Source organism: Rousettus aegyptiacus, unplaced genomic scaffold, assembly GCF_014176215.1.
Source record: "Rousettus aegyptiacus isolate mRouAeg1 unplaced genomic scaffold, mRouAeg1.p scaffold_m13_p_13, whole genome shotgun sequence".
NCBI lineage: Eukaryota > Metazoa > Chordata > Mammalia > Chiroptera > Pteropodidae > Rousettus > Rousettus aegyptiacus.
In genome coordinates this window covers 59,168,299-59,185,768 of record NW_023416288.1, presented here as the reverse complement: position 1 = coordinate 59,185,768, position 17,470 = coordinate 59,168,299, and the positions used below count along the sequence as shown (strand labels likewise).

The window sequence follows — 17,470 nt, the reverse complement described above, 5'->3', positions numbered from 1 at the left end:
TCCTCCTTGTCTTCACTGATTTGAACATTTCCAGAATTCTGTAGCATTCTGATACAAATGTCGTGAGTTTACACGGTGTAAATGTCTTACAGTATCAATATATCGCGTCCTTGCTGTCCATTAGCCATGTGAATAATGAAGCCCGCAGTGCTCTGGTTTTTTGCAGGGTGTTTTGGTGAGGAATGAGATGGGTCTAGGAGTTTCCATCTCCTGGGGTTCTCACTAGAAAGTCCAACAGCGACTTAGGTTTACTGAGCACTTACTGTGTGTCAAGCATTGTTCTAAATGCTTTGTGTTTTGACTCACTGAATCATCACAATGATCATCTGAGGCTAAAACTGTTATTTCTCTAATTCACAGGTTTAACAATTTGGCCAGGGTTATTCAGTTAGTAAGTGGTTGTGTCAGAATTTAACCACTTTCTGAGCCTAAACATAGGTTTATGAGCCAAATTTTCTTGTCTACGACAACATTTCTCTCAGTTGTACATAAGAAAATTTGGTTCATAATTAATGAGAATACTCATCTTTTTTTACTTAGGGAAAAATATTTAGATTTTGAGGCAATATTCTGAAATTATATAATTACCTGATAAATGATTGCTTTTCTATATAGGTTACCCTTAACTGGCATAAAAATAGATTATTAAACTTTTGGTTTTAGGAAAGTTGATTCTGGAAGATTCTGTATGCCCTGTTAATTATTCTGGGGATTATATAGCAAGACTGGAATAGATGTGTGAACAGTATTCATGTGTTACTAATGTACAAAGACAGAAATATGGCTGCTTGTTATTAACCTTCACAAAGCATTAGTCAGTATGTGTATGGCACCAACTCATCAATTCAGCCTGCACGGAATATCTGACAAAAGAGAGATTAAAGGGGGAGAATTTAACTATTACCTTTACCACATACTGAGGAAGTGGCCACACTTGTTCTCACTGACTGGACATTCTCTTAGCAAGATTTACACCTGCAAATCCTGCACCATGTGTTAGCAAGTCGGTTCTCTGTATATTTCTAGCTTCCAACATGCTTCAAACGGAGCTGTTACCAGCTACACAGCTAGTCTCAGTGGCTGTCTGAGTGCTGGGTGGCAGGGTCAGTTCTGTCTTCTAGATAAGTCCGTTGTCTGTGTGTTTTCTACACAGCGATGGGATCAGAGTGACCTGGGCTTCTAGGATTCTGCCAGTTTTACTTTGCAGTCACAGTAGCTCATCATATTTTTGCCATTAAATATATGAAGCTAGTCTAATTGTTCCAGCTATAGAAGGAGGGGAAGGATACTGATTTTTGTTATTTATTTATTGAACATATCTTTACTGAATAAATAGTAGTAATAGTACTGGTAATAGTAATTGACATATATTATTTGTGTGTCAAACGCTATTTTAAGTGTTTATATATTTTCTCGTATAATCATCACAATCCTGTGAGTTAGGTATGACGATCCTCATTTAACAGGTGGGGAATCTGTTGCAGAGAAGTCCACCCACATGGTATATGAGAAAGTCAGAATCTGAACTCAGTTCTGTCTGTTTCAAGGGCACTTTCTTATTCACTGAACCTGAGCTCACTCGCTAGTTCCAGAAACTGCATTGTATACTGAGGACACAAAACTGAAAGTGAGGTTGTACCCGCTCTCAGTCAAGAAGGTAATTTTTGTGAGCAAGAAAAGTGGCCGTCGACATAACACCCGTGGACACATTTGTGCCTTTCCACAATGCCAGGTTTATTGAGTGGAACCGTCTCAGATAAACAGATCAGGTACCCACGCAGGTTAACACACAACACAGTGGGGAAGTACAGAGGAGTCTCATGTGACAGAGTGAAGGAATGAAAGTCCCTAGCATCTCTGAAGCAAGGTCTGTAACTGGCGACAGGGCAACCTGCGTGTTGGTCCCAAGCCAGTGGCTGCAGGTCAGGTCAGAGTCTTTTGCTCTGGAGCACCGTCCATGATGCTCTCGGGTCAGGCCTGAACATCGTCTGTCTAAGATGTTTGGGTTCCATGCACCTTACAAGGCTGAAGCCTCATGCTTACTTACCGGCCCCTGCAGACGGGGGCAGACATCTTTGGTTTTGGACATTCTAGTCACCCCCTGAGGATGTTCCCCTTATGTGCAAGTTGACCTCGCTGCCACAGCTCCCATGGAGTCCCTTTGGTAATGTCCAAAGAGTCCTCGTGTCTTTATGCTCTGTACAGTAATGGTTATTTCCCAACGTAGGTCCAAATTTATGAATGATGCAGCCGCCTGAACAGGAGACTCCGGAAAAAGGGCAACTGGGAAAAGTTACATTGAAGAGAAACCCCATGTAGGACTTTCCATTGAACTCCTTTAGTTCTGTCTTTATTTGTGGCACTTTTTCACCGTCATATTTGTAAATGGACCTAATCATTCTAATTTCCACAGTGAGTAAGCTATCCCCTCAGGCCCTTTGGAAGATTTGCAGATGCTAAAGCTGGAAGGATGCTGTTCGAACACATGGATAAGCGTTACCTCTTTGCTATCTATGTAACATTTTTGCCTCTAAAATTCTGTCAAAACTTAAATCGGAGTCACTTATTCACTTAAAATATCTGGTTAAGTATTTGTTAACGCTTTAAGATGCTCTTTGTTGCGGGGTTTTACAGAAACACAAAAGACTCCCAAGGTCCCTGGAACTCGACATAGCTCCGCAGCCGTGCCTTTCAACAAAAGGGTGGGAGCCGTTCATTACTTCCCCCCCCCCCATTTCTCTTTGATATCTGGCAGGAGCTGATTTGCCCGCACGAAACGCCTTTTTGGTAGACGATTAGGTTTTTACCAAGCCTCAGGGAGGATTATTTGGAATAAAAGACAAATCAATATTCATGTTTTCCCCCGGTCCAAAACACACCGAGTCACTCCTGTCACTCACAGGGTGGACAAGCCACTCTCCTGTGCTGGTTCGCGCTGGGTGGCGGTAGAAGCCCGAAGCCACATGTCTTTGAGGACACGGGGCCTGCTCAGGCTTGTAGCCGTCAGGTTCCATTTCGTGAGTAACTGGATGTGATTTTCCCTCTGCGGATCCGTGCTGCGTGTAGTGTATACTGCGGGCTCAGAGTTGGCCTCTCACCTGTGCTAGCCTGAGGAAACAGCTCTTTTTTTTTTTTTTTTTTTTACCTTGGTTCACGTTTTTGTTTTGCTCTTCACAATAAGCCTTACATGAATCTCTTTTTTTTCCCCACTATATAGGTCAATATTTGAAATTGTTCTTTAGTTTCAAACATCATAGTCTTTCTGGAGCTTCAGTTTCTTACCCTGAAATAGAATGATGTTCCACGCTAATGAACTATTTGGAAGATGTTAGGTTAAAGGCGCTGTAAAGATATAATGGGGAAAAGAAAAAAGATAAAATTCTTTGATCTGTCCTTAAAGATTAAATTCAACAGGCATTATTGCTGAGTGTAAGGAAGAGCCATAGGCTATGAGAGATGCCTAGAAGAATAATGTATTGCTTTTGTTTTCATGGATGTCACAGTCAACCGGGGATGCCTTAGGCAAACACCGTGCAGAATGAAAGAGAGACCCAGTGTCACCAGAGTCTCAAGGATGGTTCCTGGCTTTGTGGCAGGCACCCTGTTAGGAGCCAAGTCCCCCATTCAGTCCTCAGAACAACTCTCTAATTTGTGTAAATGAGGGAAATGAAGCTGAGACATTAAGAAATGTGTTCTAGAGGAAATTAAAAGTGAAAGAATAAATTTTGTTCCTCTGGGAAGCAGCAGGAAAGAGTATGGTTTTATAGCGATGAAAGTTACTCGTAGGCAGCATCCTTCATTCAGGTTTGATCTTTGGGCTTCTTTTGGCCTCGTAATAACACGTTCTCAAGCAGATGTTATTGACCATCTGAGTCACTAGACTGGGCAGTGAGCAGAGCCGGCATATATTTCTTTCCCCAAACAGTCACTATCTCTTGTCTATCAATTCTTTCTGGAGGAGAGAGAAGACTGAGAGAGAAATGTCCCAAAGAGTATTAAAAAGGTATGTTGCTCATAGTTTTATGATTAATAAAGGGAAAAGATGTAAAACATGGTCATTTAAATAACAAATAGTACCACAGAAAAGAAAGTAGGAATTCGCCTCCCACTTGTAATCACTGGCAGCATTTTTTTAACTGTAAATACATTATCAATTAAGTAAATAGTTCCTAGAAAAGCAAGCATAAATAAGACACCTTAAGTGTAATCTCTTCCTCCCCCATCTTTATCTCTAGTTTCCTTCCTGGCAATGAATTTCTTTTACTTTTCCCCATGCCAATTTGTTAAAAAAAAAAAAAAAAAAAAATTCCTTTCAATTGCCCTTTTTCCCCTGTAAGAGTGAACAGAAAAGAGCTCCCTTCCAGAGGCCGCGGAATAGGTTCGGCATTCTTGCCGAACTATTAGATATAAAAGGATTCATCGGTTGGGTGTTATGTCTCGTCAAGTAGGCTGTATTTCCAGAGCCGGTTATACACATGTGTACATATATAGGATCTAATCTGAATGATACACAATATGTCCCCATTCTTTGCAGCCATAATTCTGTAGGTCAAGGAACAATCTGAGTCAGGATTTCAGCTTTCAAAGTCAATCGGCTTTGCTAGTTCAAACCCAAAATTTCTAGGGAAACCTGCACTGAAAAGAAATAGTTATTATTTGAGAACAGCAGAACCATTGCTTCTGAAATAAGAAGCAAAACAAAGAGAATTTCAAAACTGTTTCTTAGATAAGGCTCATTTTTGATGTAGAAACATAACAAAAGAACTTAAAACTAGGTTATAGATTGGAGGGTGGCTAAAGCTAGGACTGTTGGCAAAGAATAGCTAGGTGTTAAAAATGTATCTCAGGCAAAAAAAAAAAAGTGATCACATAGAATCACCATGAAACTTAAAGTTCAGAGTAATTAGATAAGGAGAAAGGACATCTCTATCATAAAAAAAATTCAGATTCGATACCAATAAGACAGTACATACTTATTAAGTACATGAAGATCACCTATCCATTCCAGAAGCTAGCAGGTTTCATAGATAAGTAATTTAATGAACACTTATATAAAGTGTTTGTTGTGTACGAACCACTGGGGCGGGTGATGGTTAACTTATATAAGTTTGCAAATAATTCAAGGGCATGAATAAAAAGGACACATAGTGGTATAGAGAAATTAAGAAGGCTGAGGTTAGAACTAGCTGGCATTCAAGATCTAACTTGGAACCGGGGTCTTATATTGTATGACAGCTTTAAATCCTACCCCTGTGCTTGGCTTAATAGTAACATATCCCACGGGCATTTGGGGGAGAAAAGAGGTGAGAGAGAAGGTCTCCTGTCACAGCCCCCATTGCCTCTGTAAGCCCTATGACTTCTTAGTGTCACAGGCCTAATCAGCATTCCTATTTTTATTTTTCAAAAATGTCAGCCCGATAGCAACATAAAAGGATCTCAAAATTATTTACAGAACCTAATAACACATTGCTCTAGGAGTGAGGAAGGTGATATTACCCCAATTTTTTAAATGGGAAAACCGAAGATTGGAAATCAAATATTTTTATCCCACATTCAAGCAGAGATCATTATGTGGTATCTGTCATTTTTCTGTACAAATAGGAAGAGAAGTCAGAATAATGATTATGCCAAAATGTGATCTTCTAAAATGTTTTCCAGTGAGAAGAATCTCCTGGGATCATTCTTCATTGTCTTTTTCCATTTTCTAAAAAGTTTGAATTCACAGAGTTAACCTTTCTCTTCCTGTAGTGATAACCATCTTTCCCTTTTCAATTTATCACTTTCATGACAGCTGATACCAGTCTGAGCTAATATTGTAACAATTTTAGATAATATTGCAGATGTACAAGGACATTCTCATATGAATCAATTAAAGAAGTCACAGTAAGTTGCCATCGAAAGTGCAGCAGATGCATCCTTGAAAACAGATGCTCTTCTGGGTCTGAATGAGTCCAATTTTGACTAATTTTAAGACCTAAACAGATTTCAGTCTGGTTAATGTTAGGATGTGGAACCACTTGAGACATCCTAATGTCTTATGCTGATTGCTTTTCCATGACAGTTAGTATGTTGGCTTCCTTGAGAGATGCTGGGTATTTGATATGCCAGGCATTTTATGTCAGTAGAAAAGAGAGACCCCATGTCTCAGGGGCAGCAAGATGGCCTCATGAAATTAAAATGATTTCTAAAAGCAACGCAGTTTATAAGGAAAGTGCTCGAGCTATAGGGATTGACCAGAACTGCTTCTACCTGTACTTCTTCTATAAGATCGCTCCATAGCCCAGGAAACCAGCCATGATGAACCCTTTCCCTATCCCTATTCTGCTGCTAGAATATACTCATGAAAATAAGGTGAAAGTTATAGTTCTAAATGGCAAATTGTTCCCTCTCTTTCCTGATCTTTATCAATCATTATTACGTGAATTATTCTGTTGCTCAAGTAAATCATTTGTAATGTTTAATTTAAAAAACATTGATTGAGCTCCTGTAATGCCTCCAGTCACTCTGCTGGCACTAAAAATGGAGGAATGAGATAATGTCAATGGAATATGCTAACTACTATAATAAAATTGTGTGAGGGAAAAAAAAAAAAAAATCCATAAGAGCAAATGACCCAGCCTGAAGAACAGGAAAGCCTTTCTGAGCCAGAAAGCATGAACAGTTTTTAAACAGTAATGAGAGCCATCAAGGGTATAGAATCCTAAAACAACATGATGTTGAGGGAAGTTGCTTTAAAAGGGTGATGAGTCAAAGGGTTGGCGAGAGGAGAAGTTGGAGAGGAAGAAGAAAGTGGTGAAAGATGAGGAAAAACTGAAGTGTTTGGTCTGAAACCAAAAATGATAGAAAGCCTTGCTAAGGAGCTTAGACTTTATCATGTAAGCACTGGGAAACATTGAGATGATTTTTACAAGATGGGAACATAGTCAGATTTGTGTCTTAGATAAACAACTCTGTTTGTCTAACTCATATTTAATTAGCTTAATATGGAGGATTGAATGAAGGTAGGGTCCAGGCATGAGGTGAAGACATCGGTCAGGAGACCATTGCAGTAATTCATGAAAAAGATGAGGACTAAACCAAGAAAATGACAGTCAATATAGAAAAGACAAAATACATTAAGAAAACATTTAGGAAATAAAGTATGCAGAGATTAGTTTTTGCCGAGGAGAGTGAGGGAGAGAAGAGATTTAGAGATAACTGTTATGTTTGCAGCTGAGATTCCTAGATGTATATATCATTGATAGAAAAAGGAATTTAGGATAAAGAGCAGATGCTAGAGGGAGAGATAATAAGTTTAGTTTTGAACACATTGCACTCGAGATGTCTATGGGAGGTGCAGGTGAAATAGCTGGCAAACAGTTGACCAAATGAGGTTTAGGAGTCATCAATTCCTAGATAACAGCACAAGCCACGAAAATGGATGAGCTCACTCAGCGAGAACATATGGAATGACAAGTAAGGGAGACCGATAGAGAAGAAAGTCCCCGGGAACACCAGCATTTATGAGTGTGCTAAAGGAAGAGGATCCGGTGGAGAAAACTGTGAAAACAGTGTCAGAAGGGTGAAAGGACACACCCCGGGGAACGTGGTGCCGTATAAGCCAAAAGAAGACAATTTCAAGAAGGAAATGGCCGGGCCTATTGCATGTAGCAGAGAGTCTCTCCGTGATTAGCACCAAAAAGCACCCAGTGGATTTGACGGTTAGGCCGTCATTGGTGATGATTATCAGAATATTTATTTAATGAATAACCGAAGGCAAAAATCAGACTGTGGCACATGGAAGAGCTAACAAAAGGGAAGACCGTGGAGAAAGCAAGTGTTCACAATGCTTTTGAAGTCTTAAATGAGAATCAGGTCCACGAGAGAGGTGTCTCCAAGAGGAGGAAGGGCAGAGGGCCTCGGACAGCAACATAAATCTGGGAGGGTTGCCGAGGAAGGGGAAGGAGCTGGCCCCGCACTGGCGAAGGACTGACAGGCGATAGTGAAGGCATTTGAAGATTAAAATCCAAAAAATTTTAGCGACAGCAGTCTCTGACACTGTTTCCCTGTCAAAGGACACGTTGCATAATTGGCCCAGGGTTACATCAAGTCGCCAAAGAAGAATCTATGTAAAGAGTTATTGGCTACATGGTGACACACAGCCACCTCTAGCTACTAAAGCACGGCTGGCAGTACAAACATTTAGTTTGCGGAGTCTGTAGTGGAGTGAACAAGGGAAAATTGAAAATATCTGTTGATTCATCTAACAAGCAGTGTCTGCCCCAGAGACCAAGGTTCAGCTTCCTCATATAGACTAATCAATTTACTACAGAAAGCCATGGTTACATTGCCACAAATAGTTAGGCATTTCAAAGATGCCCGCTCTCATGCAACGATTCTAGGAGGAACACGGACATTGTGAATAATCTGACGTGGCCCGTACCTAGTATTAGAAAAAGAGCTCAAGGTGCATATTCTAATAGAATGATCAAGAGTCAAACAGCAGCTCCTGTCAGCACTGCGTTTTTGCAGATTTCCATTTGGCGTATAAGAGCTACTTCATTGTTCTGTGGTGTCTTTGTTTACCAAGCTCGGCATTTCTTTGCTCGGTGTATTCCTTCTTGTCAAGAAAACTTCGTAAATTTCAGTGAGCCCTGGAGAATTCACGAGCCAGCTTTTCGGTAGAACTCTGGGCATAATCTTTCATGTCACTTTACTAAACTCTTATGTTTCTGCTATAGATCACAGTCCAGCAAAACATAGAGTGTACTGCTGTTCTAACCTGTTTTTACCTCACTCATTGCAAGTTTTATCTTGGCTGCTTATCTTGCCATTAACTTTCTCTGCTCGGATTGGATTTTTTTTTTTTAATTGCACAGTTTGGTACTGGCCAGTTGCTACATACAGTGAAATTATATATTTCTATAAAAAGAGTTTTTTAACTTCCTTGCTGGAATTTGTCCATAATGCCTTTGATGGAGTTTGTGCAGTTCCTTATCTGTGGTTTTGCTTTTCGCTGTTTTAGTGACCCGCGCAGTCAACTACAGTCCTAAAATATTCAAACGAAAATTCCAGAACTAAACAATTTGTAAGTTTTAAATTACACACCACTCTGAGTAGCATGGTGAAATCTTAGGCTGCCCAAGATGCGAATCACCCCTTCGCCCCGCGTATCTGCACTGTACATCCTACCCTTCCATCAGTCACTTAGAAGCTGTTTTAGTTATCCGATCACCTGTTGTGGTATCGCAGTGCTTGTGTAAAAGTAACCCCTATTTTACTTAATAATGGCCCCCAAATACAAGAGTAGTTAGTGCAAGGTGTTGGCAATTCGAATGCACCAAAGAGAAGCCATAAAGTTCTTCCTTTAAGTGAAAAGGTATATATGTGTAGGAAAACACAGTGTGTACAGGGCTCAATACTCTCTGTGGCTTTGAGCTTCCACTGAGGGTCTTGGAATGTTTCCTCCACTGATGGGGGGGGGGGGCACTGTCTCACTTTGAAACTCAGACCATGAGTCTAACTTCTTCAGGGTCTGATTTTTGCCTCTTTTCATAGATATGTAGATAGCTCTCTATGCCACAGTGTCACACAACAAAGGAATCCAGGGGCTCAAGAGCCCTAAAATGCTTTGAGATATCCGAACAGTGTTACTTATAATTGCTTTCATCTAGCCTGCCAAGTAAAAACATTGTGAAGGCAGCGATCTCACTAGCAAGCAAACAATGTAAATCATGTTAACATTGGGGGGGGGGGAGGGGGCGGCATGCAGCAACGCCACATCCAGCTTCCTGCGGAGCGAGTTCGTGCTCGTCTTGGATGATGCCAAGGCTGCTGATGATTTTAAACTACATCACTACACTCCCTTCCTCCTTACATGTTCCCTTAAACAAAATTCATTTTCTGTGTTTGCCGTGATATTTTAATTTATCGAATTCTGGTTTCAGAGGGGATTAGCTTGTAAGTCTTAACTGTCTCTCTGGGCCCTACGCTCAGCTTGGCAGGAGCCTGGAAATAGATGCAGCATTGAAAGCACGCGACTAGACTCTGCTGCAGCCAGACGTTGACTCCCTACCCTCCACAGTGGACACCTCCTGACTTTTATCCCGCATCCCATGAGCCCTGAGTCCAGGGACCCCCTCTTCCCAAGGACACTGCATCCTCTGATAGGGAGAAGAATTTTCAGATAGAAAAGCAAAAAAATAGTGATAAATGGAAATTGAACTTCAGGAAGATGGAATTATCTCTTAAGTACCTTGTTGCTATAATTAAGCTTAAGATTCTTAACCTGGACAAATCACATGCTAATGAATAATAATTTTTTGTGTTTATTGTTTGTGTTAATATTGAGTTTGATATGCTATTGGTGTAAGTGTTTTATCTACATTAACTCATTCAATACTCCCAACAGCCCATGTTGTAGGTACTAATATCTCCATTTTCCAGAGAAAGAAACTGAGGCAGACAGAATTTAAGTAATTAGTCTTGGTCATATAGTAAGTAGTGGAGACAGACCTCAAGGCCAGCCTTTAAGGCTATAGAGAACTGAAAGAACTTTCTACTGAAATTGTCAAATTATTGTTGGTGATCTTTGAAAAATCGTGAGGAACAGGATATATAGCAGAAGTCTAGACTTAAGCAAATGTGGTTCAAATTTTTGCTGTTTTCCAGAAGACAACGTCCAAGTGTTATTATATATTTTACCAATTACTTGGGAGACATATAGATCTTCTTGGGACTTCTAGTTGACTGTAAGCTGTATGTGAGTTAAAACAGAAAACGGCACACTACCATTCCGCCTGTCCTCCAGAAAACTTTAGGTTAACATGTAAGCAAGCAGTGTGGGATCCAGACGAGGAATTGACAGTTCTCTCTAGACAAGCGGGCCACTCTGCAGTATTTATTATATTTTGTTCTGCGTCCCACATTTCAAGGGAGATATAGAACCATTGGAATATTTTGTTGGGGAACTATGAGAATTGAATTGTAAAAAATGATTCAATCCAATTATTTGAAGAATAGTTTAAAAACTGGGGACATTTAGCCTGGAAAAGGGAAGACTTCAAGAAAGCCAAAAAAAAAAAATATTTTCAATCCCTGAAGCACTGATACATGTGAGAATAACTGCAAAGTCAGTAGAATCAGGGCCCAGTGATTAGAAATTGATGACAAACATGGCTCGATGTGGAATGGTCAGATCTTCCAAAGGTAGAATAGCCTGCCTCGAAAGATACTGAGTTTCCTTTCACAAACATTTGTGTGGGTGTGCAACCAGAAGCTGAATGGCCACTTGAAGATGTACAGATTACACAGGCGGAGACCATGTGGTTGGCAGATGACTGTTGGGGTCACTTCCAGCCCTGAAATTCTGTTTCTATCATTCTGTGAATTGATTCAAGACAGTCCTCTGGGCTTCTATGTTTAATCAAGTACAGAAATAACCTATCATGTCTTGGACGTTTAATGGTGCCAATACGAGCATTAGCCAAATTGGTAAAAACAACATGATGAGCCATAAAATAACATGTCATTACAAAAAAATACGTAGGCATTTAGTGAAATGATTGGTGTTCTGTCCTCACCTCTTTTTTCAGTGCTGTCTCCTGCTCAAGAAAGCCACGTGAACATGGATCTCACCCCGGTGTCAGAGCAGATCATGCAGACCCTGAGCGAACTTGCCAAATCTTTTCAGGACATGGCCGACCGCTGCTTGCTGGTCCTACATCTGGAAGTCAGGTATGACACAGCAGTGCACAAGACTTTGCGACTGGAAGACACTGTGGGTCATATGTCACTTCCACATTTCTGGGGAGTATCACTGTAATTTTTGGTTCTTATAAGTGATGTCCTTTTTAAAAAAAAAAAAAAAAACTCTCAAAATAATTTTTAGTGTTATTCAGACACTATTAAATTTTGTGAGCACATGTTATATTGTGATATGATGATTCAGAGTTTGCAAGGCCGGTGATATCAGAATAACCTGGATTTAAATGTCCATACCTGCCAGCTAGTCAATCTTCAGACAGTAAATCAACTTTACTAACCCTCAGTTTTCTCATCTTAAAAATGGAAACAATAATACCTAACATATCGAGATTTTTTAACTGAAATAATAAGTAGCATTTCGATTGTAGTGACTTTGTTGCTGATATTTTTACTGAGATACTCTGCTAATCAAGAAGGTAGTATACAGATGAAAGGACCATGGTCCCTTCCTTCAAGAATTTAAGACCCAGTTGAAGAGATTCAGTTAAAATAAGAATTGAAAAAAAAAAAGAGTCTCAAAGTTGCTATGCTTCTGGACTCTTCTTTCTTCTGCTGCGATGTAGAGTATCCTGATTAGCTTTGGTAACCTCCAGTCTTACACATTTGGGAAGGGTAAGAAGAAAGGACTCGGAGGTCTTCAACTGTTCTTTCGTTTATTCAATCAATATTTATTGAGCGCCTTCTTTGTGCCAGGCAGTGATCCAAAAGTTGGGATATAGCAATGAAGAAAAACACTCAACATCCCTGGTCTCATGGAAATACATTCTAATGGGGGGAAACAGCTGATGAATAAAGAAAAAAGATAATGTCAGATAAGTGTGGTTAAAACAATAAGATAGCATAATGGAATCGAGCAGTGCTGTCCAATCCAAATATAAGTGAGCCGCACGTGAACTGGATAGATAATTTAAATTTCTAATAGTCACATTTGAAAAAATGGAAGGAAACACATAATTGTTACATTTTATTTAATCCAGAATATCCAAAATATTATTTCAACATGTAATTAACATAAAATTTATTAATGATATATTTTGTATTTTTTTTGTACTAAGCCTTTGAAATCTGCTGTTTCACATTTCTGGCACATTAAATTTGGCCCAGTCACATTTCAAGTGCTGGGTAGCCACATGGGACTGGTGCCGTCATACTGGACAGTGCAGAGAGTGACTGGGGTTGACTAGAAAGGGGGGATTTTTTTGTTGTTTATTTGCTTCTCGTTTTTTAGATAGAGTGGTCAGAGAAAATGTGACAAGGTAATACGAAGGAGCCATCTGCACAAAGACCTAAGGGGAAAGAGTTTCAGACTGTTCTGAGGTAGAATCAGTCACAAGGTCCTGGGACAAAAATCAAGCTTGCAGTTTCGAGGAACAAAGAGGAGTCCAGTGTGGTGGGGAGCAGGGGAAGACAGGCGAGGGAGGAGACCGGAGCCAGATCACGTGGGGTCATGGAGCCCGACACGTTGTATGGTCTTACAGAACAAGTGAATAGTTGGGGTTTTATTTCAGGTGCATCAAGAAGCCGTAGGAGCCTTTTAAGTGGGGAGAGAGATTCATTTATTCATCATTCATTCGTTCACATTTTTAACAGATCACTTTGGCAGTCAAGGGAAAAGGAATTGCAGGGAGAAATAGGAATGGAAGCAGAGTGACCGGTCGAAAGCAGTTATGAGCACCCAGAGTGACAGAGGTGGGAGTGTGGGAAGTGTGGGACTTTAGACGTTTTCTGAAAGTAGAGCTGATAGAATTCGTTGATGGATCAGATTGGGCGCAGGGGCTGGAAGCAGTGAGAGGAAGAAAGGACTCGAGGAAAACTACCAGCTCTGGGGCCAGAGCAACTATGTGGACGCCAGGGCCGTTAACCAAGGTGAGGACGTGAGGGAGGACGAAGATTGGGATCGGGGCGAAGATCAAGAATTCCATGTTGGAGACATTCAGGTGTGGTGCTTATTAGACATCTAGTTAGCAACATCAAATAGATAGCTAGATGTAGACTTTCAAAACTTCAGGAGCAGAAGCCTCAGGATCGGAAACTGTATAGTAACACATTTTCTTCTGTGTGACCATGAGACAGTATCAAAGTTGATAGAGTATTTTCCTTTGGAGTCTTTATTATATTTAGACTTTAAAAGGGTAAATAAGATTTTGGTTCCTATGTTCGAACTCCAGTTGGAACCTGGACATCTTTCAGACGTGCCCAGGCAAAGCCTAACTGATAATACATTGTTAATGTCACCTTTTTTATGCCACTTCTTCATTCTTCATTGTCTTGTTCGGTGAGTTACTTCTTTGTTGCTTATGAGCACCTGTGCGTGGAACAAGCAAGTACTACAGATCGAGAATCTATTTTACTCGGCATTATGTCTCCTCTTATTTTTACATTCAGCTGTTCAGAAATAAGGCTTTTCCTCTATATTTTCTGATTTGTTTAATAATAATTTTTAGACTTGTTTTCTATTTATTTACAAGCTGACAGTAATATAAATCAGGTGTTTTCTGCAAATAGATGAATGCCATAGACATGAAAGAAGAAAAACCACCCAGGAGGAACATTCTGATGCCTCTGTTACCTGGGCTGCACAGGCGAACAGGGGAGCATGGAATGAATTACTATCACAGCTCCTGGTGTTTGTGCTGTTGATGATGTGGGCACATGATGTGTTCTACATTCAGAACTTTCTGCCTATAGTCTAGTTAATTCCAAGTAGGGTATTTTCAACACATTTGAGTAAAATCTCTTAAATCTTTAACCTCTACTCTGCCCTTTTTTTTTTGTACATTTCGGCAGGACTGTTCTGTAACGCCGAATGTGTTGTAGTTATTATTTATTAACTTTACAAGAAACCATTCAGCGCCGTAACATCCATTGCTGTATCTCCTTCAACATTACTTTAAAAACAGCAAAAGATCATTTTTAAAATGAATAACAAAAAAACTCTGAGTTTTAGACATGCAGAATTACCTTGACATTTACTGGTAACGCTAAACGTGTTTTTTCTAAATTGTCCTCACCGCCTCATATAACATGGTTTCAACATCCAGGTTGCTCTCTTTTGAGTACGCGCCATCTTGTTTTTGTTTCTTTTAAAGTATGTTATGCAAAACTGGGCAGAACACTGTGTGTATGGCTCCCATAGTGAATGGTCACACACTTTATTCCTGTCACAGTAAAAAGCTTTGTTTGTTTGTTTGTTTGTTTGTTTGTTTGTACAGTTGATGTTACAAAATGAATAAGACACATCTGAAGCAAATCATTATTCTGTAGTATAATAATGCTAAAACAGACGAGACTGCTGAGTGCTCTGGGTACCCACAGTGGTGACTGTGGGAAGGACTGTTTGCTCCCAGAAGGCAGGAATCAGGTGTGTCTTGTTCACTGTTACATCCCCAGAACCTGGAACAGTCCTGCTGTATAATAGGTGCTCATTAGAAATGTCAGCGACTCTCGGAAATTAGCTGGTTTGAAACCATACCCAGGTAAAGTAAGTGCTGCTTCCCCAAACAAACCGTGTTGCTCGCTAAAGAAAACGAGTTTGTTTAGAGATTCCGTTTTTACTTGTTAGTCCACTGCATGTATTTAAGAGGTACAGAGATACTGCATGGCCAGCGTCATCCCTGTCGTCATAATCAGCAAATGCTTGTTTTGTTCTCGTCCTGCTGTAAAAGAGAATGAGAACGTAGGCCCTTCGGAGCTGGTACAGTGAAGAAGTGGCTGGTTACGCGCTCTCTGGCACTTTTCCCTAAGAAGCTACTGTAATAAGAGGTGCAGGTAGAACAGACAAAAATATTAATGGGAAAAAAGTTAATGGCAAATTCTAGCAAGAAGTCCAGAACCACTTCAAATGCAAAAACTTGTCTTATTCCTCCAAATATTTTAATTTCCATAGCCCATATTTTTCTTTAACAATGTTAAAGTTTAAATCAAAAAGTGTTCTCAAATCCAGTAGGTTCTGTGTGAAAGGACTCTTACGAGGCAAATGACACCTTCAAGAAATGAAAGACACGGTAGACCATAAAAAATTGTTGAGTATTTTTCCCTGTTTGAACTTTGGAAGAAGAAAATTAACTTGCCATTCGAATCCAAGATGTCAGGAATGTCAACCTTCATCTACTGACCCTCCCACACTCGGGAAGGCTCTGAGTGGGTTCAGCAGCAGCTGCCCATCACCGTTGGGATCCTACGTGCACACTTTCTGAAAATCAACCATCCTGCTGTGTAATCAAAAATGTTTGCAGGAATCTTTAACGCAAAAGTCACATTAAGGTCAGCAACAACATGCCAGAATTCAAAAGAAAAGAAAACACTTTTTTGAATTTGACATTTGCCAGTAACTATTTTAATTTCTTTTTCATCTCTGATCATTTTGGGAGAGAAAAAGAGCAACTTAATAGTGCTTCTGTCTCCTTTTTGCTACTCACTTCGGGATCTCAAAAGCTCTCACCTCCAATTCATAATCATTTCTTGAGTAGTCTCTCTGTTTCCAGTTGCTTCCATTCTCTACCATCAGTTCATCCTGTGTGCTGTGCCAGAAGCCAAAGCTCACATCTGATGGTACCATTTCACCTTCTAAAACCCTCCCAGAGCCCCCTGTGGCTTCTCAGATAAAGACCAGAGGCCTTGAATGGCCTCTAAAGCTTATCATGACCTGGCCTCTACCCATCTCCCCCAGCTTACCTCATGCCTGTCATGTGATCTGTGTGTGTACCAAAGGGAACCACTCATGTCTTAAAACTGCCCTTCACACCTTCATGCCCTTGTCCATGGCTTCGCATTGTCTGGGGTTATATAATTTACTGTAAAAATACCTAAGCATTGATGGCTTGATTTTATTATCAACTAAAAAATGTTTAGTTTAAATTTCAACTATAATACCAATCAATTTCCCTAGTCATGATCCTACTTCAAGATTGGTCAACATTTATTAGATCAGAACAGTATAGTTACTAATCTCTTGATCAAAACTAGACATTTTAGCCAATTAGCACATGAATGTCTAAATGAGTTTTTATTGGTGAAATTAATCATCAGTTGATTAGCAGCTAAGATGATCACCTATCATAAAAATGAACCAGTAGTCAAGGTGTTTGGATTCCCATTCATGAACAGGTTATAAGAATATTGCACATCCTATACAAAACTTAGCTCAAGATGGATGATAGATCTAAATGTAAAACTTTAAACTATAAAATTTTTAGAAGAAAACATGAAAAATCTTTGCGACTTGGTTGGGCAAAGATTCCTTTAATACTCAAAAGCACCACCCATAAAAGAAATAAATAATAAATTAAACTTTATCAAAATCTAAAACCATTCTTTGAAAGACATTGTTAAGATGAAAAGAAGCCAAAGACTGGGAGAAAATATTTGCACAGTGCATTTCTAATAAAAGACTTATATCCAGAACATATAAAGAACTCTCAAAATGTAATAAGAAAAAGTTATATAGTTAATAGTGAAATTAATAGTGAAAAAAAATGGGCAAATAATGTAAACACAGAGACATGGATGGCAAATAAGCACATGAAAATATGTCCGACATCAGTCATTAGAAAAACGCAAATTAAAACAGCAATGAGATACCACTATAAATCTAGTAGAATGACTAATTAAAATTTTAAAAAAAAAACTGACAAACACTTGAGAACATTACACTAAGTGAATTAAGCCAGATGAAGACAGATAAATACTCCTGGTATAATTTATATGCGGAATCTGGAAAAAAAAA

At 39.6% G+C, this 17,470-nt stretch overlaps 1 protein-coding gene across 1 annotated transcript in view; it reads left to right on the top strand.

The window, feature by feature from the left end:
- EXOC4 (exocyst complex component 4) overlaps positions 1 to 17,470 on the top strand; it is a 632,532-nt gene that overhangs the window by 559,698 nt on the left and 55,364 nt on the right. Inside the window, exon 15 of the mRNA XM_016148762.2 lies at positions 11,574 to 11,715. Coding sequence (XP_016004248.1) covers positions 11,574 to 11,715 — 142 coding nt within the window. The remainder of the gene's footprint in view (positions 1 to 11,573; positions 11,716 to 17,470) is intronic.